The sequence below is a fragment of the Abramis brama genome, assembly GCF_963993115.1.
Source record: "Abramis brama genome assembly, chromosome: 12".
NCBI classification, from domain to species: domain Eukaryota; kingdom Metazoa; phylum Chordata; class Actinopteri; order Cypriniformes; family Leuciscidae; genus Abramis; species Abramis brama.
The window spans coordinates 9,878,441-9,900,328 of NC_139974.1; the positions used below are offsets into that span (position 1 = coordinate 9,878,441).

Consider the following 21,888-nt stretch of genomic DNA (forward strand, 5'->3'; position numbering starts at 1 on the left):
TTGTATGTGGAACATGGTTATAAATTCTATAGATTCAGAAACCGCTTTGAAACAGCAGCACTTGTTGCCATGACAATAGAGAATGGGATCCAGTGTTTGTTTGGTTCCTTTTTTGTCGGCCGAGTCTAGAGCAGCTGTCTGGGATTTCTTAAAGGTAAAACCAGACTCCAAACCAGATGTCAGTCCACCATTACGCTCGGCATTCCCGAACGGTGGGAAACATCGACTTATCATAATGAAAACCCCCCTTTTGAGTGCCTGACGGAGATATTTAAATCGGTAAGATATCTTGCTCGATAAAAAGAGACTGATTTATGAGACGATCCTCATCCGTGCTTCTTAAGGCCACACGGGTTCGTTAGGCAGCGGCTGGCTAACATAATAACAGCAGTCCGCGAACCCTGTGATTTCTGACGCGATCACTTCTAAACGGATGTGCGAATTTATACGTGACGAATTTCATTTTAATACACGCTGACAGCGAGCTTGCAAAAGCACGGAGTGTTTGTTGATCATCAAACACCAATGCAACTTTCATAGATAGCAAAATATCCACGTCATCTGAGGCATTTTAACCGGGTCTGAGAAAACTATATTTATGGAAATTGTCATTGTTAGAAAACGGAAAGGCTTCTTGACACGCCAATAAAGTGAATAAATAAAGTGTTCATGCAGTGCCTGGTCAATGCCCCTTGTTCTTTGGACCTACATTATCATTTGCTGGGTCCAAAGAGAATTAAAGCATGCTTGATCTAAATGAATGCTGTTTTTTGTCTGTGGGAAATCAAAACTTCAATTTTTCAGCAGCTGTTCTTTTATATATACTTATGAACTTGCTTTAGTCCTATAATATACATATTATATAAAACAAGAATAACATTATTAATATATACATAGGTTTTCCATGTCAACATGACTGGAAGTCATTCATTTTCAATGTAAATTTCAATTTTGTGCAAATGAACAAAAAATTCAGTGAGTCCAGAATGTTTAAGGGAATCTGTTTGATTATGTAATGCAGTTGTTACTCTGGTTTACATCTAAACTGTGTGAATGCAAATATTCAGCACTTTAAAACAGGACTGACAACCATGCAGGTTACATGTAGCCTGTGTAATGTAAGTTTTGCATTGACAAATTATTATGTGATGGTTATTTTGTGATGCTCATTGTCTTGCAGGAATGCAGTCGGCCACAGCGGACCAAGGCTATGGTGACTCTGTGGGTTCAGCCACTGGTTCAGTGGTGCAGGTGTGCTTCCCCAGTGTGCAGACATCAGTGCTGGACAGCCTGAATCGGCAGCGTGAAGAAGGCCATCTCTGCGACCTCTCCATCCATGTTCAGGGCCAGGTGTTCAAGGCCCACCGGTGTGTGCTGGCTGCATCGTCACCATACTTTCATGACCAGGTATGTCTTTATCTAAATGCTGTAAAAAGGTTATGTCCTGTTTGCTGACATTTTTGAAGTTCATTGAAATTCCAAATGGCTCAACCCCTTGGTTACTGTTGTGTGGTGTTTTAAAATGAGGAGACATAAAGACATATCAAAGTGGCTGACTTGTTTACTTACTTTTTAATTAGTCTTTCCATTAACGGCATCATTAACTTCATTCAGGCCGATTCAAGCACGAAAACAAGAGGCGGGATTTATCACACGAACCAATCATATCCAGTCATAACCGATTACCATCTCACGTGACTTTCCACCATTCATTCTCAATTACCCGCTCGCTTTTGGGGATCTGTTAAAACTCAATGGACTTAGAGGAGGCAAGAGAGACGCTGAGACTCCCTCTATAACTTGAATCGAGGGTGTCGCTGTTGGACAGTGTTACTTTATAAAAACAAATGACTTTTACACTTTTTAATGTCACATTTTGTAACATTTGCATCATTTCATTTTTGTAATATCGATTATTTTCTCATCCAGTTTTTTTGAGGAGACACTACCTCATGTCATGCATTAAAAACTATTCAACCATTACACACATTCTTCAATAGACATTAAACAAGAGCAAAAACTTGTCAGACAATACGATGACAGCAGCAGTTTCCAAGGTGGGATTGGCCTGTAATGGTTTTTAAGGCACAAATGAACAATTAGCCAATTTCAGAATAATCTCTGCGATCTTTATTAGCAATATCAAAATTCTTAATTTCTTGTTTGCAAGGTGCTGCTGAAGAACATGTCCACCGTCTCCATCCCGGCCGTCATGGACCCCCTGGCCTTTGAGAGCGTCCTCAGTTGTGCGTACACTGGCCAGCTGCGAATGCTCCGCGAAGACATTGTTAACTACCTCACCGTTGGCAGTGTGCTTCAAATGTGGCACATTGTGGACAAATGCACTGAGCTTCTCAAAGAGGGCAGGGGAGGTTCCAGTGGACATCAGGGATCCGGAGACAAGGAGAATACAGGACACAGCGGCGGAGGGAACAAGGTCGCCCAAGCTGACGGAGGAGACGCACCTTCTACTCCTCAACCTCCCAGTCGACCTTCCTTCAGCGAGAGCCAGTCTCCGAGCAGCACCAATTACTTCAGTCCTAGAGACGCAAACTTTGGCGGGGCCATGGTGACAACAGGAGCAGTAGGAGAGGGTGCCGTACACTCCACCCCGACCTACTGCATGCCCTCCGGTGGAGAGGAAGGTTTCATGATTGAAGATGAAGATGACGACGACGACGAGCTCTTGTTTCCCAGGAAAAGTGATCGGGGAGGCAAGCGTAAGGGCTCAACCTCTGTCTCCGATCAAGAGGTTGGGGTTAGCGACAGCTTCGGAGTTTCGTCGTATCAAGACGGAGATTCCTCACCGACCCAGAAGCGGCCGTCGTACAGTCAGCCGAGCATCATGCCCAGAAAACAGTGGGTGGTGGTGAAGACGGAGCACTCGAGAGACGACGACCTGATCGTGGTGTCGGGAGGAGAGGAAGGAGGCGACGATGAAGAGGAACGAGAGATGGAGATGGTCAGAGAGAGGGACAGGACATTTAACATATCGAACGTTAGGACCCTCTCTGGATTTAGAGAAAATGCTGAAATGGAGGCACAGGTGAGTCAGGATTTTTCCTAAAATTGCACATGGTTTGCAACTAGGGCTGAACAATATATTGAATATTATCGTAGGCGCCGATGGCCTCGTGGTTAGTGCGCCAACATGTAGCGCCGTTGCGCTCTGGCGGCCTGAGTTCGAGTCCCGGCTCGTGGACCTTTCCCGATCCCATCCCCCGTCTCTCTCCCACCTCACTTCCTGTCAACTCTCTACTGTCCTGTCCCAATAAAAAAAAAGGCAAAAATCACACACAAAAAAACAATATAAAAAAACAACAATATATTGAATATTATCGATACATTCTATATGAATTTGCCTTCGATATAAAGCAGTGAGAGCATTAAGATGGTGGGAGGTGCTATACTAAAGCATACTTAATGGCTACATCTAAGCAACACAGGTGTGGAGAAAAATGTACAATACTTGGCAATGTTTGGTTTAGTCCAAATTATGATTTTCCTGACAGAAAATATAACCTAAATAGACATATATAGAATATTGTCAAAAATTGGGATTCTTTTGGCTATACATTGCCCAGGCCTACATGCAACAAGAACAATACACTCATATAGTGGTCCCAAAAAGCATTTGGACAATTAATCACACTTAAAATGTCTGAATGTCATTGCATTAGATACAAAATATCAAACCAAGTTGTTTCTGTAAACAAATTATGCTAGAGCCTTCCTCAGAACTAACTGGGAAAAAAACGAAATTTTGTGTCCTAACAGAATAACCACCAGTGTAGTTTATCACATCAACAAATGAACATACTCTATATTTTTAACAATATATCTACTGCTTCATATTTTGAAACCAATATTTTAAAAACAAACTTAATTTTGTGAAATACTTTTATTGAAAATGTGCTTGTTACTTGTTTTAATAAATGTTTTTGTTATTGGTATATATCCAACAACATGGATTTATAATTGAAGAGTTAAGATGCAAAGGCCTCTAAGTGCCATCTGAAATTTTCTTCTAGAATGATAATTTTTATCAAGCTTGTATATTTAAGTTCAGTAATTTCACTTAAATGACAATTAATAGGTAATTTTTATTGCCATTTAAGTGAAATTACTAAACTTAAATATACAAGCTTGATAAAAATGATCATTCTAGAAGAAAATTTCAGATGGCACTTTGAGGCTTTTGCATCTGAGCTTTTAATTGTGTCCATATACTTTTGTACATGAAATGTGACCAAGAATGTGGAGGAAAAAAGAGTCATCTCGTGTTATTTGCCACATACAATAATAAAAGTCTAATACACATATAGACAAATACAAAAATCTTATAGGCAACTGACAGATTATCATCAAATCAGTGATTGAGATTGTAGTACACCCATAGATAAAACAGGATTAGAATAGATGCAAAGATAATAATAAGACAAAGTGGACAGCTTATTAGGTGCACCATCAACACCTGAACTTTCTCCATAACTCAAATGTCTTTTTCCCTGTAGGTTGACTATTGCCAGTCCTCGGAAGACTACCTCAAGTTTGAGAGGGGTTTGATTGACCAGACATCCTCTCAACACCCTCCTGAGAATCCCGGTCAATGCCCCAATAGGGCCGTATCCGCCTTGCTCAGCTCGGTTCAGTCGACGGCCGCCAGAGCTCAGCTCTTCCCGCTGGATATGCAAGGAAACCAGATTCTTCTGTACAATCAAGCCGCCATGGAGTCTACATCTCCATTAGGGCTTGCAGGAGGCATGTCCGGGGTGTCTCTAAAAGGAAGCCTCGAACACGGAGCGGTCCACTTACCCGGCCAAGGTGCGCTGGGTAGCGGGATGGAAGGATTAGACGGCGGCATGGCTGGCAATTCAGGAAAGGTCTTCATGTGTCATTGCGGGAAGACGTTCACACACAAAAGCATGCGGGACCGCCACATCAACATGCACCTGGACTTGCGGCCCTTCCACTGCCCCGTCTGCGCCAAGAAGTTCAAGATGAAGCATCACCTCACAGAGCACATGAAGACCCACACCGGTCTGAAACCCTACGACTGCCACGGCTGCGGGAAGAAGTTCATGTGGCGCGACAGCTTCATGAGGCATCGCTCGCATTGCGAGAGACGCAGCAAGGCCGACGGAAGAGCGGGATCTGAAAGATCGGTCATCTCTCCGCCTCATCACCTGAAGTACCCATCGGCCAGCGAGCCCAGTCAAGGTAGCGTTGGCAACAGAAGCGGGATTCCTGTTTTGTCTCCGCAACATTCCATTAGCAGCAACGGCGTCTCGTGTCTCAGCATGGCAGCACCTGGGTCTCTTCTAGGAATCAGTTCTCAAAGTGGACCGCACAGCCATGGGTCTGGTGTTCTGGGCATTGGTGGTAATCGTAGTGGGGGTGTAGAGGAAGTCTGTGAGGGTAACGTTGACGAAAGCAGCGTCACATAGGCTCTTTCCTCCCAAGTCCACTGTCCCGCAAAACCTGAACACTTGTCTTTGGTTACAAAGGGACCACGTGCACAATTGTCTGATTCTTTACCTCATGTCGGTGAGTGCGCCATACAAGATGTCCCATGTGTGCAACGACCAAGTGCCCATTGCTAGCTCACGTATGTATCTACTTAAAGACCAGGCTGCTATGGTGACTGTCAAAACCGTATTCCGGCCAGGATTATGGTTCAGTCGCGATCACGTTCAAGCTGCCTCACTAGCACAGAACATTTGTTCACGGTTGCTCTGAAGTGCCATTCTGTTATATTGTACGATATTATGTTGTACAGAGTTGTACATTACTGTAACTCATTTGGTCCGTCTTGATGTGAAGTTTTATTGTACTCACTCAACTATATAAAGTATATTCATTTTCAAAGGTTGGTAGCACTTTATTTTAGTGTCATTGTTACATATGTTACATGTGGTTACTATAGTAATAACTATAAATTATGCATAAATACATGCAGCTTACCCCAAACCAATCCCAAATCCTAACCCTATAGTAAGTACATGTAGTTACTTAATATTTCTCAGTACTTAAATGTGTAATTACATTGTAACAAAGACACCTTAAAATAAAGTGTAACCCAAAGGTTTAATGTTTTGATTTCTAAAATAAGAGACAAGAATATACCTTCCTGTGCACTTTGGTATCTTACGGCCCCTTCACACCAAGGACTATAAGTAACTATACACACCAAGTAACTATGACAATTACTCCCTATGAAGTTGTAATAATTGCTAAGAAGAGAATAGCGAAGTTCACACAACAATTTTAATGATAACGAAACGAGAAATAATATAATTGGAATCACTTTCAGAATACCTTTTTACAGCTGATGAATGATAAAAACATTGACAGCCAATTGGAATCCAACCAGTTTTAAAGAGTGTTAGGATTTCACGAGTTCACACTTACAAATAATCAGATTCTTCTGTATGCGTATGTATGCGTATTTGGCTTGCTGTCCGATGGGAGGCTCTGAGCTCGGAATTTAGCCTGAACCCAGAGTACTCCCTCAGTATCCCTGGTTAGGATAGTACCCAGTCGAGGAGTCGAGGTGACGGAGGGATGCAGAAACTGTTGAGGAACGTAGGTGAGTCGGCCATGTATACATATAGGCCTCCTCTCGTGCTGATTGGATAGGTCATTTGAACTTGTTCCTCCCGAACTTTGTTAATAAAACACCATTTAAAGTGGCAGATGATTAAACTTCAACACACTTATAATAAACAACACTATATTGTTATTATTATAGTTAGCGTTTTTGGTGTGAACTGGCCTTGAAGCCTGAAGTCCACACCACAACTATAACAATAACGGCAAAGAGGAACAATACCTTTGGAATCACTTTCAGAACAATTTTTTCCAATTGATGAATAAAATGTTGACAACCAATCAGAATCCACCCGACATTGAAGAGTCGAGCATTTTAAGTAGGTGACGTAACTGCAGCGCATGCTTATAATAAATAGAACATTATTGTGTGTTGGACACTAATATAGTTATGGTTCTTGGTGTGATTGGGCCTTTACTGCTTGCAGGGCAGGGATGTGCAGGATTTTGTAGGTAGTTGGATCACAAAATGAATCAACTCACAGGTCAGTTTGGCTTTACTGTATGTCCTTTTACCCATAAAACCACCATAAACACTGAGGAGGACACGTCCTCCCCACATTCAGATTATTGGTCAACACGACATAAGCACCTAGCATCCAACTACTGAACTCCTGCGGTATTTTTGATGTAGCCTGTAGTGTGCCAGTAGTGATAGTTTACATGTTTGCCTTCCATGAAGGCTGAGACCTGATTTGCAATGTTTTAAATATAGAAACGGATAGATGAGAAGCTTGAATGATGTATGCAAATGACATGCCAAATTAGCATGAATGTCTGCAACTGTCGAGACCGTTTAAGACATGAAGGTGATTCAATGGATCCTGATTTGGATCCATAAGACTGTTTGGATACGCAAATGCAGTGAACAGTAGTTGCCTTGTACCACAGATGAATATGTTGACCATGAAAACCGCATACCTCAAATGTTTGTGCAACTATTCAGTATATTACAATAAATAAACCGGGATCTTGTGAGCTAGAAGGAATCACATATCTGTTGCTTATCCACACATTCATACTACTTTATATCAAAACCTGTGTGCATTTCAGATTAGTGAGAACAATTAAGTAGAGAACATTCGAAATTTAATTTAAAAATAACCAGTAGGTGTAAGCATGATTCAGTGCTCACTTGATGAGTAATCTGGTTAGACATCTGTATTTTGTACTGAAAAATAAAAAATATTTGTTCCGTCTACATCTGTTGTGGTGAATCTGAACTAAATATGCGATGGGCGGAAGCAAACTTCACAGTTCTCTAATGTGGGCAGAGTACATCAAAGGTTCACAAGATTCAACATCTCAAAATGAAAGAAATAAAGTACCTTGTGCACAAATTATGACTCATACATTTCTTATTACTGTTGCTGATTTCAAATTGAGGTGTCAGTCAGTTTTAGAATGTTACTTGTGTCCTTTATGGATATTTTAGTTTACCCTGGGGCCGGTTTCACAAAGCTATTTTAGACCGGTCTATAGTGTTCGACAAGTCTAAAATTTGCTCATAGACTAGTCTAATATAGTTAGATTGTTTCACAAGAATAAAGACTGACTTAATTTAGACCAAAGAAATTAGACACCTTACCCCAGGCTAACTGAGGTCTAAGACTCTATATTACCTTGGCAACCAGCAGTAACAATCAGTTACATTACAAACAGCCAACAGAAAAGGGAAAATGGCTCATAATTTAAACATTTCTTCTTGTTACTACATTCTCCGCTAAATTTCCCAAGTAAAATGTCCTTTGTAACTGTTATACTCCTCCAACAAACAAATAATTTCCACTGGGGTAAATACACTGAGCGGTTGAATGTGCTTACTTGATCCGTCATGTTTTTTGTTTTGAAAAGTGTCTTATTTTACCCAGAATGCATTGCAGTGTAGTCCTACTTAAGATAGTCAGAGTCTTAAGTGCTTTGTGCAACGGTCTGATTTAGATGTCTATCTGAAGTCTGACTATCTACTATATCTAAGCCATAGTCAAAGTCTATCTTTGTGAAACCGGCCCCTGAATGTTTTAAAGTCATAGTTCACTCAAAAAAATTAATTCTGCCATGTTCTGTCATATATAGAGTAAACAAATTTTTACTTTTATTGGACAAAAATCTTCAAATGATCTTATTTTGTGTTCTGCTGAAGAAACAATGCCATACAGGTTTAGAAGAACATGACAAAAATGTCATTTTTGGGTGAAATATACCTTTAAGTACAGAATAAAAAACAATTATCGTTATAAAAAAAGGCATTGTTTAATATGCCTTACTCCACCAGTGTGGTATAAATTAAGCATGATATGAACAAACTGTTATTAATATAAAAAGTAGAACTTTCTACAACAGATTTAATACGTTCTCTTGATGTACCTTGTCTTTTCTCATGCCAGTTCAATTCTCAATTAGTTAAGCAGCGCAATTAAAAAACAATTTTAATATGATAATATTGATCAATTTAATAGATCAATCATCAGCAGTTTACAGAAATCACTTCAATATCAAACGTCAAGTGTAGGAAGACACTTAACTTTTGTGCTTTGTCACCTGAGGCCGATTAAAGGGATAGTTCACCCAAAAAGAAAAATTCGCTCAACATTTTCTCACTCAAGTCATTCCAAATCTATATAGTTTTATTCTGTATTCCACAGAAGAAGCAAAAAATTACTATTCATTTAAGACTCTGAAAACAAACATTCCTATGCTTGTGAGTTGGAGCATATCAAGTAGCTTGAAAATTATTTCTACAGCTGCTTAAAAAAATCCACAGTGTACTGTACAAAGTAATCAACATGTAAGTCAAACTACACAAAATGAGAGCATTTATTGACTTGAGGAGGGAAAGCTCACTTCCCCCTAATGACTCTTGGCACAAATGAGGATTGCATCTAAACCCTCAAACTAAAACCATAAATACAATACAAGATAAACCCTCGGAGTAAGAATGTTTAGAGGCAAGACCCATTTACATTTTACCAAAATACCTCTAAAAAGCCAGAATGAATAACGGCATGCCATTTTCCCTTGTATAAAAAGTAAACAGTGGCATTGCGGAAAAGGGGCGGTGATTCAAAAGCTGATTGAACCAGTCCAAAGTAAAATAAAACATTTTTGTTTTAAGTTCACATTAGCAGGCACTATTGGAGCAGGAAGCTGTCTGAGATGCCAGTTCGGTACCCTGTGGCGGACGGCAGAGTTCACTCTGAATCCGAGAGAACGATCACTTCCTCTGGGTCGCACTGAGTCGCCACGTTCACCTGTCAACACATCAACCACAGGAGTTAGTTCTGTGTGTAATGGGCCTGTGAAGCTGTGTTGTTATTAACTAAAACTAATAAAAAACATTTATGGTAATTGAAACAAATTTTGATTGAAATTAAACTTTTAAAAAAAAAAACTTTCAGGTATACTTTTAGTAAATATTTCAGTTAGTTGCCAAAGCAACATTAGTAATTTTTCGTTTGGTTTAAGTTGAAGTACTAATTACTAAAATAAATATAAAAATGACATTTAAAAATAAACTAATAAAACCAACAAATATAAAAAATAAAAACTAATCCAAAATACTATAATACTATAATATAATACTAAAATATCTTGCTCTCTCATTGGCTGTAGGTCATCGCCGATGTAGTTTTCAGTCAATACACATTCACACAGAAGGATTTTGAATCGCCGACAGATTTAGCATTAGACTCATCGGCGATCCTCTCAGATCACGTCTTTGATCATTCACAATGCGTGATTGTCACTCGCGTAAACAAGCACTGATTTGCTTATGATTTCGGGCATTTGTCGGCGATCTCACAAACCCTGTCGGTGAGCGAAAATCGGGCCTAAAATCGTTCAGTGTGAACTCGGCATAATACGAATTTGCATGACGTCATCTTTTTCAGAGATTTGCGTTTTTGTCGTTTACACAGGGACCGTTTTTAAAAACTTGCACTTTGAAACCCGTTTTCAAAAGTTTGCGTTTTCAGGCACCGAAAATGCTGTTGTTGTGTAAACGAACGGCCAAAACGCATTAAAAAGTTTTGTTTTTAGTTAAAAACGGTGTCGTGTAAACAGCCCCTCAGACAAGTCATTTCACTCCACTCGGCGGCCATCTTTGAAACGCCTCTCGGGCATGCAAGTGCAGCTCCAATCTTTTTGAATGGGGAAACATCAAATTCTCCAAAACAAAACGAGTGACGCATCTTGTGTAACTCTATAGTCTTTGGCTTCAGGACAGTGTCCCTCCAGGAGCAGGATTGGAAACCCCTAGTCTATACAGTCATGCTAAAACATTTCTGAACTGTTAAAACCAGCCTTTTTGCTGCTGGGATAGTGTAATAACATGCAAATGCAATTCAACAGATTCAAATGGATTTACTGAAGTTTTTCAATGCAAGCTAAAACCAAACACACGGTCACCTTATTTCTCTTCGGCGGGGGTGTGGCTCTTGAGCTCCTGACCATGCCCTTCGTCGGAGTCCTTGTCCTCTTCCTGGTTGAGTCTTCCTGCTCAGAGAAGCAGATCACTCCCATATCCAGAGGAATATCACTGAGGTAAACATGAGAAAAACAGCACTGCATAAACAAGTAATAGTTCACCTAAAACTGACATGGTGTTCCAAACCAGTCTGGCTTGCTTTCTTCTGAGGAACACAGGAGGAGAAAACTCTAACATCCACAGATCAGCATTTTGACATCCGCAGAATGGCACGTTCTCGAGAGACATTGGCAATGCCAAAAACACGAACAAGTCATTCTTTTGAATCAGTTCTTTTTAGTGAAATCACACGATCTGCTTTGCAAAAACAGTCTGAATGATTTGGTTCTCAAGTTCAACACACTCACACAATGATCCAGTTCAACGGCTCCCTGAATGTGACTGACTGAAATATTAGTCTGTTTCTCACTGAAAACTATTGAAACTATTTCAAATGACTCTGAATATAATGTATGAGTTGTGTGGACCTCAATGACATTTATGGTGCTTTTGATTTAATTTTTTAATTGTATGGAGAGAAAAAATGGCCAACACAGTCTTCAGAACCTCAAAATATTTTGTTCAAAATAATAATCATATTTTATATACAAAATGTAGATAAATATTGCAGTTTATTACTAATATTGTTATATTGTTGCCTGTAAATAAAAACAATAACACATTTAGGAGCAACCCATGGCAAACCTGTCTTGATTTTTTCTTCTTTTTTTGTACTTGGCTATATTGGCCAGGTTTGGTCAAAAAATATAATCTTCTGATAAAAGAAAAAAGTAACTCAAAAGCAAAAATATGTATCATTGCAAATAAAAAAATATTAATGATGATAAAAATATTCATGTGAAAAAACATTTTCATTTCCATTTCTTTAAGCTTAATAATTAAAGTTTAATAGTCATTTAAATGGGACATTTTCAAAGTCTTGATTTTGTTTTTGGGCTCTACAAGAATGTTTTCATGCTTCAATGTTCAAAAAAAAAGCATTATTTTTCCCATATATTACCTTGTTGCAGCACCTCTCTTCCCAGTCTGTCAGTAACACTTTTAGTTCCTGTCTCTATGAAGCCCCTCCTTCTGAAAAGAGCAATGTGCTCTGATTGGTCGGCTGGACCAGTGTGTTGTGATTGGTCAACCACTTTGAGTGTGTTTTGGAAATGTCACACCCTTTACCAAAACTGCGAGTTTCAACACACTACTAACGCAATTCAACGAGGCCTCGCCCATTTTATGCCCTATACCTTGGGCGGGAATCATTTAAACGAGGAACATTGTGACGTTTGTTGACTATGACTCATGACTACAATGGAGGCGTTTCAGGGAGTTCAGACACAGTGCGCACTGATACAGAGAATAACTCCTTTTGGAGTGACTGTGCTTTGTAACTTTGCAGACCTTTCTCATGCTCAAACAGCAACATTACACACTAAAGAAAGAAGCATAAAAGAACCCCTTTAATAGTAAGTGATTAAACAAACAAATTGTCATTGTAAGTTTGTACATTTCCTTCAGTTTTACCTGTCCCGTGTGCATTTCCCATTGTAGGCGGCAGTTTGTTTTTCTGTCGAGGTGCGTTTTCTTTTCCTGTAGTTGCCCGTCTCGTCGATCAGCAAAGGGCTTGTTGGAGGTAGTGGGCTGCAGTTGGCTGATCTCATGGGAGCTGGCGATGAGCCCCGATTAGTGGAGACAGTCTCAGTGCAGATACTGGTGCTTTTAGAAACAGGTTTACTGTGATTAGTGGAAACAGGTTCTGCATTGACGGTAGGCAAAGAGTCCATTGTCTCTGACTGACTGATGTCCTCTGTGGAGAGGGGGCTTGGTTTATCAAGTGTGCCGTTGGTGTGTGTTTCCACAGCTCCTGCCTCATGTGTGCTGCTGGCTGGAGACTGCTGGTCCTCGTCGCCCGGATCTTCCTCTGTATCCTGTATGGATGATTTGATTGACAGAGGAGAGTTCTCATTGATTGGCTGTTCATTGTCACTGTTGTTCATCTGGTCCTCTTCGATGTCCTCTTCGTCATCATCTGAAACACGTCAGCAAAGGAGAAATTAGTTTTCTCACCATGAACTGGACACATTGAATATAAGCAATGGTTTTAGATGTCGGAGACTTAAGATTTATTCCCTTCATACCTGGACCAACTTGTTCTTGACTGGCTTGGATCTCCTCTTCAATATCAGGATCAGAGGAATCGTCCGTTTCTTCATCTTCTTCCTCCTCTTCTTCCTCTTTTACTTCCTGTTCCTCTTTTTCTTCCGTTTCCTCTTTTTCTTTTTCTTTGCTGTCACCCTGTTGCCCATTTAGTGCCTGCAAACGTGAAGGAAGGAAAAACAGATTTAAAATTGCTCATAGTTTTTGGTTTTTGGCCGAAAGAGAGAAACGGCTGTTACTTTCAATCAAATTGTGGTTATTTTATTTTATTGGCTTGTTTTTTTTAAATTCAGTATCATTAAAAGTATTGAATTTAATTAAAAAGTCTAATATTAATACAATTATACAAGAAAAAGCTAATATAAAACAATAAATAAATCATTTTTAAAAAGTATTTTCGGTTTAGGTTTTCGTGTGCATTAAGGGTTAAGTGCATCCAGAATCAACAACACAGCAAAATTTGCATCAAGAAACAAGTTAATTAAACAATATTATTATTATAATATTTATAATATTATTATTATATTAATATATTTATTTAATCTGTTAATTAAAATAGAATATTTTAACTTTTTCAAATTATATTAACTTTATATTGTTCATAATATGTAGATAAATATTGCTGTCTATTACTTATATTGCTATATCATTAAATATGAATACAAATAATTTTCATTGTACTTGGCAATTTAGGTCAAGTTTGGTAAAAAGAAAAATGAAAAGATTTTTATGAAGAACTAACTTGGAGCAAAAAAAAGGTAAATAGAATTATATCATTCTTTATAATAAAAATATTAATGGTGAAATATTACTAATATTTCTGATATACTAAAATTACTAAATTTAGTAAATTAACGGTTTTAATTACATTAAATATTTAAAATCATTATTTAATTTATTTAAAAAAATTATTGAATTAATTTTAATGAATCTTTTTCACTTTTTATACATAAATATCTTCTAAAAAGTGAAAAAGATTCATTAAAATTAATTCAATTATTTTTTTAATTAATAAATTAATTGACTTTTTAGAAGTTATCTAATTAATATCTTATTTATAAAATTAAACAATATCTTTGCATCAAGAAAGAATTTAACAATTATTTATTACATTTTTATATTTTTAAATATTTAAAATCATATTTAATTGATCACAATGCATTTCATTACATTTTAAGCATAACATTTCAGTGTGGTTTTATAACTGAATCAGTAATACTCTAGTTCTCTGTAGATTTTAAAACAAAATGAACAATAAGAATGTACTTTGTTCTTCTACCTCTTTTTTCAGTCTCTCTCGCTCTTGTCTTTTCTTCATTTCCTCGACCTCCATGTCTTCCTGTTTATTGGCGTATTTGTTGATCACCTCCTCCAGGCTGCTGATGGCCGTGTCTCTGTTGGAGCGTAGTCTGCGATGTAGTGTTGGGTCAACGAGTGCAGGATCTAACGCTGGAAAAACACAGAACAAATTTTTTTTTTTACTTACAAATCACTAAATATTACTCGGGTCCATCCATTATTACATCAATCCAGAAATGTACATAAAACACTGATGAGTTTGAAGCATCAAGGAAGCAGGGCATCAGACTAACACAATATGACTTCCTTATCTTCTCCAACTGAACTGATAGTAATTAAATTTAATTACTTGGTTTGTATGAATCCGTAAGGTGGGAGCCAAAGTTGTAGACCATGTCGAGGTGTCGTCTCTCCTGCAGTTTGTTGCCCGTCTCTCGGAAGGCTTCTTGGGCGATCTGAGTCATGTGTTTGCGGGCGAGCTGGAGACTGTAGCGTTCGTTTGCGCGCTGCACCACCTTCAGGATATCCGTGTAGTCCGGTGGATTGTGAAAAGCTTCTGAACTGTTAATGTAGCGTTCGATCTACAAACCAAAGAGAAAAGAAGACAGTAATATATGAAAACAAAGGAAAAATATAGATAAATATTCATTCTTTTATGAATATATCCCCTGGGATTTCATTCCAGTGCATGAGCAATTTTTACCTTTATGAGGGTGTCTTTCATCTAGCCATATAAAACCACACTTCGAGATAAAAAAAAGAAATCTCAATCTGAATAAATGTAGGAAAATATTACAATAAAAAGATACTTTTATAAATGTAATGTGCTAATAAAATTTTAATTAATAGACATTTTTGTCACTTTCTTTGGCATTTTTGCCTCAAGTTTGTCAGTTCACCTTTTAGGCCACGTTCACCCAGCAACAGAATGCGGTTATCAGTCCTGTATTTGAGTCCTTATTACGGTTACGTTCACACACAATATGGTTATTTACAGGAGTGACAACCGCATTCTAGTACCGAACTCACACATGTACATTTTCAGGACTCACAACTGCATTCTCGGAAAACCCGCACTGTGAGAACGGACCTGGAAAACTAGTTGTCTGTCCCGTCATACAGTGTGAGAGACCCAACAACTGTGTGTTGTGTGTTTTCACATGTGGTTTCGGTAACATACAGCGACGGAGATAGGAACTGTGTGTCACTGTGGTTTTAAATACAGTCACTATTCTCCATCCTGTGTGGCTTCCGTCAGTTTTGTGTTCTAAGCGCGAGTGTAGAGATACAGATATACAGTAAAAGCTGCTGTCGGTTAATGAAGATTTTACGGATGAACTATTACTTTGGTCACTGTTGTGGTTACTGGTTAGAGAATACAGGCTTGACTCTTGTTGCACGTTCACAAACAGTATTCAAGCCACTACTGTAAGTTGCTGTGTGAACAGGACATTTCAAGACTCACACCTGTAAGTAAATGCAGTTGTCAATCACAAAAAACGAACAGTGAACATAGACTTAGTGCTTAATACTGTTCTGTACACACACGGTTCAGTAATTTACAGGAGTGACAACTGCATTCTACAACCGAATTAACTACGCAGTGTGCACAGAACCGAACTGAACAACTACTTGTATATGACGTAGTTTAACGTGCATCAGAAATGTTTCTCTCTTCTGTATGTGCGGTGCAAGAAATCACAAGGAAAGTGGAGCGAACCTCGACTCAATCGTGTTGCCAGACTTTGCAAGAAAAACAGCGAACAAGAATAAGCTCACAATAAATCAAAGTAAATCCAAATGATTTAATGCTAAAAACAAGACCAAAATATTGCGACCCACACGTGTTCACTTTAGTAACTCCGTAAACTCGATAGCTTTATGAGCCAAGCTTAAACAACAAGCACAAAAATGCTTATAAGTGCACATGACGCTCTAAGAAGCCTTTCCAAGCAAAACATGATACCACTGTCGACTGTGCTTTAGTTAGAGTTAGAGTCTTTTGTATTATTGATCCACTGTAATATTTCTTTGGTCAGAACAGGGGATACCAAACACGCGAGACGACAGAACGTTGCTATGGTTACCACCACAGTGTCAATCATCAAAGTTTTGGGAGCGACTCATATACACACATGGAACGATACTTTAGGGGACTCACTCCCGCTTTAGATACAGTTTTTACTTTTGAAACTTTACAGTGTGTATGTGGCCTTTGAGAACCGATCTTGAGGGACGTGACTTCACAAGCAATAGAAGAACCTTTTTGTTGATTTCTGGGTAGCGTGTCCCACTGTAGGCAATCTTCTGCTCGATCACTCGACCCGTCAGCGTGTTGCAGCCCTTCAGCTCGCACAGTTTTTCATAGATCTTCATCATCTGAGACCACAGAAAGAGCATTAAAGATGCAGATCAGAACAAGACCATATAAATCTCATTATTTCAATGTAGTTTCACTGCATTAAAACATATCATGAGGAATCAAATTGTCTTTGATCTTTTGATATAACAGTTTAATTTAATACAAAAACATACGGCAATTTCCAGAACTCAAAACTTCCTGTCCATTCCAATAGGACCATTTATTGAAAAACAAGCTACAACTTCCACAATGGATTTATTCGAGCTAAATCAGCGAGACGAAGAATTATAAGACAAGAAGAAACAGACTCACCTTGCGTTTGAGCTTGTGCTCCTGAATATAACTGGAGTCCTCCTTCTCCAGATCGTCCACAGTCAACTCCCTCTCCTGAAGCCGTCGGATCTCCTCGTTATACACCTTCAACAGGTTTTCCAGGTACGCTATCTGAAGCAGAACATGAGAGGCACACAGATTACATGTACTAAATCCCTCAAATAATTTCAATGTGCACAAGTATAGAAAACTAAAGTTGTGCTTCCAGAAGTAAATCCCATTCATTTTTATTATTTTTATTATTTTTAGCAATAACAAATAAACTGTTCAACAGGCCTAACATGAACATACATTTTTAAGTAGATATATGATACATGATACTAAAGCCTACTTATGTATTTGCATAAATGGAATATTTTTTATATTGTACTGTCATTTTTTATTTAGTTTCATGCTTCATTAGATGAATAGTACATCCCCTAATAAAATAAAATACAGTGTTGTACATTTGTTCTTTACACTTTTCAAATACTTTTTTTAATCTAAGTTTGAATGATTGGTTTGTTTCATGACTTCTATTTACCTTCTATTTTTCTACTTTGAAAAGTGTGTTAAAAGATACAAGTCAGACATCGTAATTCATGCAATAAAACACTTTTACGTTCAGAGGTTGATGATTTCACATAGGAATATCACACATCCCACTGTAACTGGAACACAGCATGCAAACTCTTCACTGAATACTTTTTTAAATGGAGAAAATTAATGGAAAAATTATTCCAGAACCAAGGCCTGCTGAAAACCAACAGTGTCCGCCGTATATTATATCCAAGACCACTGTCATATCGACCTTCACAACATATAAAATTAGTGTATCTGTGAGTTATGATGGATTGCTACAGTACCTGTCTCCTTGAAGCCCTTTTCGTTGTCTTCGATTCCTCATTCTCCTCTTGCTTTTCCTCTTCTCCTTGAACCTGCACCTGCTCCTTTACATTTGTCCCATTGCTCTTCTCCTCAGGTTTTGGCTGAGAAGGGAGAGACTGTATGGAGCTCCGCTTCCGAGCTGTGTGCTGTTTAAGAACGGTGCAGAGTTCGTTAATGTAGACGAAGGTTTTGCCCGTGTTGGCCTGGGCCCGTGTGAGGCATCGGCCCAGAGTGTTTCGAAACTCCACCGACGACAGGAAGGTCGGCAGGGCCTTAGAGTGTCTGGTCTGCAGGTAAGTCACGACTTCCGGATGATCTTGCGAGTGTTTGGAGCAATGTTCCACAAACTGGACCATGGGACCATTCGGTTGGATTAGAAGTGGGACAGGAAAGGAATAATTTCAATAGGATTACAGGACAAAACCCCCCAGAATGTTATGTACATATTAAAGTTTCTAAACTGGTGTCCTGTTAGACATTTTTGCAATATGTAGTTAGTGTAATATGCTCATTTTCTGCATGAAATATGCATTAACTCTTGGTAAATATTCATAAAAAAACATACCTCTGCAAATAGCTTTTCATTCTCCACTTGCAGGACATGAACATCCTTCTTTGCAGATGCGAACGGAGACTGTGTGATGTGTGTTGGACGTGGCAGCTGATTCTTCAGGGGCGTTTTCGACTGGCAGGTCTTCGCATACGAACAGGATGCAGATGTGGAAGCTTCTTCATCATCATCATCCAGGATCACAATGCTGTCCATCACTGCTCCGGCCATCCGGAAGGGAGGAGAACGAATTTGCTGGGGAGTAACGAATGTGGAGGTGTCAAGCCTGCATTTCAACTACACCAATACCTGGAAACACACACCAGTTACTCTTTAAGATTTCACTCTGTGCGCAAGTGTCTCAGTAAACAGAGTTACATTTAACACTCTCTCTGTAACTGTACCACGAATGTCCAAAGTGCTTTCATATTTAGCATATAGTACTTCAAATTGACTTGTTTAGCTTTTCTGTACTTACTTGAGCACTGAGCATTGAACTGGCCAAGAGCGTCAAAGTCCAAACTGAGATCCCAAAATCTGTATGTTCCTGTAGAACAACATATTCATCAGTGCAATATTTCTACATGTATGAGACAATTGTGTGTAATTAAATGTAATATTCATGGCCAAATAATTTAAATATTCTCAAAGACCTGGGGAAGCCATAAACAAATAGCAAAATGCTCTTTAAAATTGTTTTGGATGGATAGGATGTAAATATGCAGGACATGACAACAATGCAATGACTGACAGTGTCAATCGACTTGATTTACCTTACATACATTTTACATGCTTTCCATCAAAGTCATATTAAAAACTACAATGTGTTAGTCACCACTGTAAAAAAATAAACGAAACTACATTCGATAATGATAAGAGCAGCAACTATGGTATTTTGGCGGTAACCATGCCTACCATGGTACAATTTTGTAATGGACTTGAAGGGTTTAATTCCCTAGGAACCACATTTACTGCTTGACTGAGTCAATGAGATCTGGACACTGTAGTAATTTTATATTATGTGAATATAAATATAATAATTTAGGTTAGATTGCCTGCTGATCTGGAGACTGTAGCTCTTTAATTCGGTCATTCAGTACAGCTTACTTCCGTTTATTTGTTAAAAGCCTTCAAACATCGACCATAAAGAGTAACTTCCCAACATTTCAAGTTCCTCACAATCTTCACAAACGCATCATAAAATACTTTCCATAAAAGCTCGTTATTGATCAATCAATAAGAGGACAATTAGAAACAACTTACGCGCTCGGATCCTGAAACTCAGCGCTGGATGTATGTACAGCTCAACAAGAGACGCGCTGGTTCGCTGACGGCCAGTAATCTGAGCGCTCATTGGCTGAGCGCGTCGTGTTTCTTCTGCGATTTGTTTTCAACGTTGTTCATTTGATGCTTATCAGCGCCGCTCAGGGAGCAGGAGATCATAACAGAAACTCAGTGTATATTTCTTAAATTTTTAGTAATATGGTGTTGCATCACACAAAATTGTATTGACCAGAGGCGTAGTCAGATGTGCATCTTGTGTTTTGTTTCTCCAAAAACAAAACTAATAATACTGATCAGGTGCACACTATAGCCTCTGTATTGGGACATAGCTATGGTGTTATAATTTATATATATATAAAATTATGGAATATATAATGATAATTATGATAACTTAATAATTTTTTAAGAACATTATTTTAAGAACATTATACTGTATATATATATATATATATATATATATATATATATATATACTTTTTTTTTTTTTTTAAACAGTCTTTGGTTATATGTTCATCATCTGTTTATCAAGGCTTGAACGTAATTGATTTTGATGTTATGAATGACACTCTTTAATTGAAGTGGCTCCAAGCTTTCCTTAGAAATAAATATTCTGTCTATCTAGTTTTTCTTCAAAAAATGTTTGATTCTTTTGGGGCATTGCATTTCTTTTGAGGAGTGCATTTTTGGTCATCAAAACCAAAGTGTAAATTGTCAACTTTTCATAGTCAGGTATTATTATATTGGAAACTAATATAGCTACAAACACAATTTTCCCTACATAGTTGTTCTTTGTGGAATAATAAGTGTATCCTTAATTAATAGGCAATCTGAGTTCTTTCAGGACTGGATGGATAAAGGTGTCTGGTCCATTGTACACATTATGGATGGGTTTAGGACATTTTCTTGGTTATGATGATTTTTGTGAAAAATGCGATATAATTTTTTCTCAGAAATGATGTCTTTGTTAAGCTGCTCCTGATGGTTTGGTTCAGCTGGTATTAATGTGCAATGTGTTATTCACCTGTTTTTTAATTTAGTAATTTAATTTAGTAATTTTAATTTAGTAATTTAAACATTTCTGGTTTTAATTTTACAAAGGAGAGCTGTAAGATTAAAGTTTTACTAACATTAGTAAATACAAAGAGTTTCCCTTCTAAAGTTAGTAAGAGACATCTTGTTTTTGATTTTCTTAATGAAAAAAGTGGTTCAAATTAGAACAAGATTTCTCACTTTCCCACTTGTACCAAAGATAAAAGAGGTTCAGTTTAAAATTATGAATTATATTTATCCCTGTAATGAGTTCTTCAGACACATACATTTCATTTGGGTTGTAATGAGTGCACCTTTTGTGAAGCAAACATAGAGTTGTGGGAACATTAATTTTAATGCAAAATTCTGGGATGACCTTTGTGTTTGGTGAAGTTTGAAATATGTAATACCTGACTTTGATTTTAAAACTATAGCCTAAAATATTTGTATTTTTCTTTGAATTCTGATGGTGAATTTTTGGTTAACAATATTGTGCTGTTGGCCAGTTACTTCATAATGCAGATTATTTAAGAACCCTCCCACGTTCTTACATTTCCATTAAGATTTAATTAACTTTTTCAAATCCCTAAAACTCACGCGTAACAAAAAAAATAAAAATTGTCCACAGAAACACACTCTCTGAAATATTTCTACACTGCTGTGTCTGGAGACATTGACTTCCCAGAGTTCACTGTTGTTGGTCTGGGCTATGAAGGGCAGTTTATGTAGTTTGACAGCAACACAATGAAAGTAATGTGAGTGAATGTGACAGAAAGGAGAAGCAGAACACTGGGACACATAAACACAACTTGCAGCTGGAACTCATCTGGCATTCAGAAACAACATCCAAGTGCAAAAGAACGGTTCAACCACTCAACAGGGATCTTCATCATGAACACACTCATTCATACACACAACATACTG

General features: G+C 38.1%; 2 protein-coding genes across 3 annotated transcripts; one reads left to right on the top strand and one right to left on the bottom strand.

The window, feature by feature from the left end:
* Nucleotides 1-153: 153 nt before the first annotated feature.
* On the top strand, nucleotides 154-7,946 carry zbtb22b (zinc finger and BTB domain containing 22b). Its single transcript, XM_084130745.1, has 4 exons — nucleotides 154-279; nucleotides 1,181-1,407; nucleotides 2,171-3,046; nucleotides 4,515-7,946. The coding sequence occupies exons 2-4, from the start codon at nucleotides 1,183-1,185 to the stop codon at nucleotides 5,445-5,447; spliced, it is 2,034 nt and encodes a 677-aa protein (XP_083986871.1). The 5' UTR covers nucleotides 154-279; nucleotides 1,181-1,182; the 3' UTR covers nucleotides 5,448-7,946.
* A 736-nt stretch (nucleotides 7,947-8,682) lies between these two features.
* Nucleotides 8,683-19,995, bottom strand: daxx (death-domain associated protein). 2 transcript variants are annotated; one of them, XM_084130744.1, is made up of 12 exons: nucleotides 19,915-19,995; nucleotides 19,130-19,198; nucleotides 18,667-18,960; nucleotides 18,080-18,448; nucleotides 17,214-17,345; nucleotides 16,802-16,918; nucleotides 14,889-15,120; nucleotides 14,520-14,689; nucleotides 13,222-13,396; nucleotides 12,608-13,112; nucleotides 11,017-11,146; nucleotides 8,683-9,860 (listed from the first exon to the last, which is right to left on the bottom strand). In XM_084130744.1, exons 3-12 carry the CDS (start codon nucleotides 18,880-18,882, stop codon nucleotides 9,801-9,803), a joined length of 2,106 nt encoding a protein of 701 aa, XP_083986870.1. In that variant the 5' UTR covers nucleotides 18,883-18,960; nucleotides 19,130-19,198; nucleotides 19,915-19,995; the 3' UTR covers nucleotides 8,683-9,800. The 2 variants fall into 2 exon arrangements, with proteins under 2 accessions (XP_083986870.1, XP_083986869.1); XM_084130743.1 differs by having other exon boundaries at nucleotides 18,667-18,906; nucleotides 19,915-19,967.
* Between the last annotated feature and the right edge of the window lie 1,893 nt (nucleotides 19,996-21,888).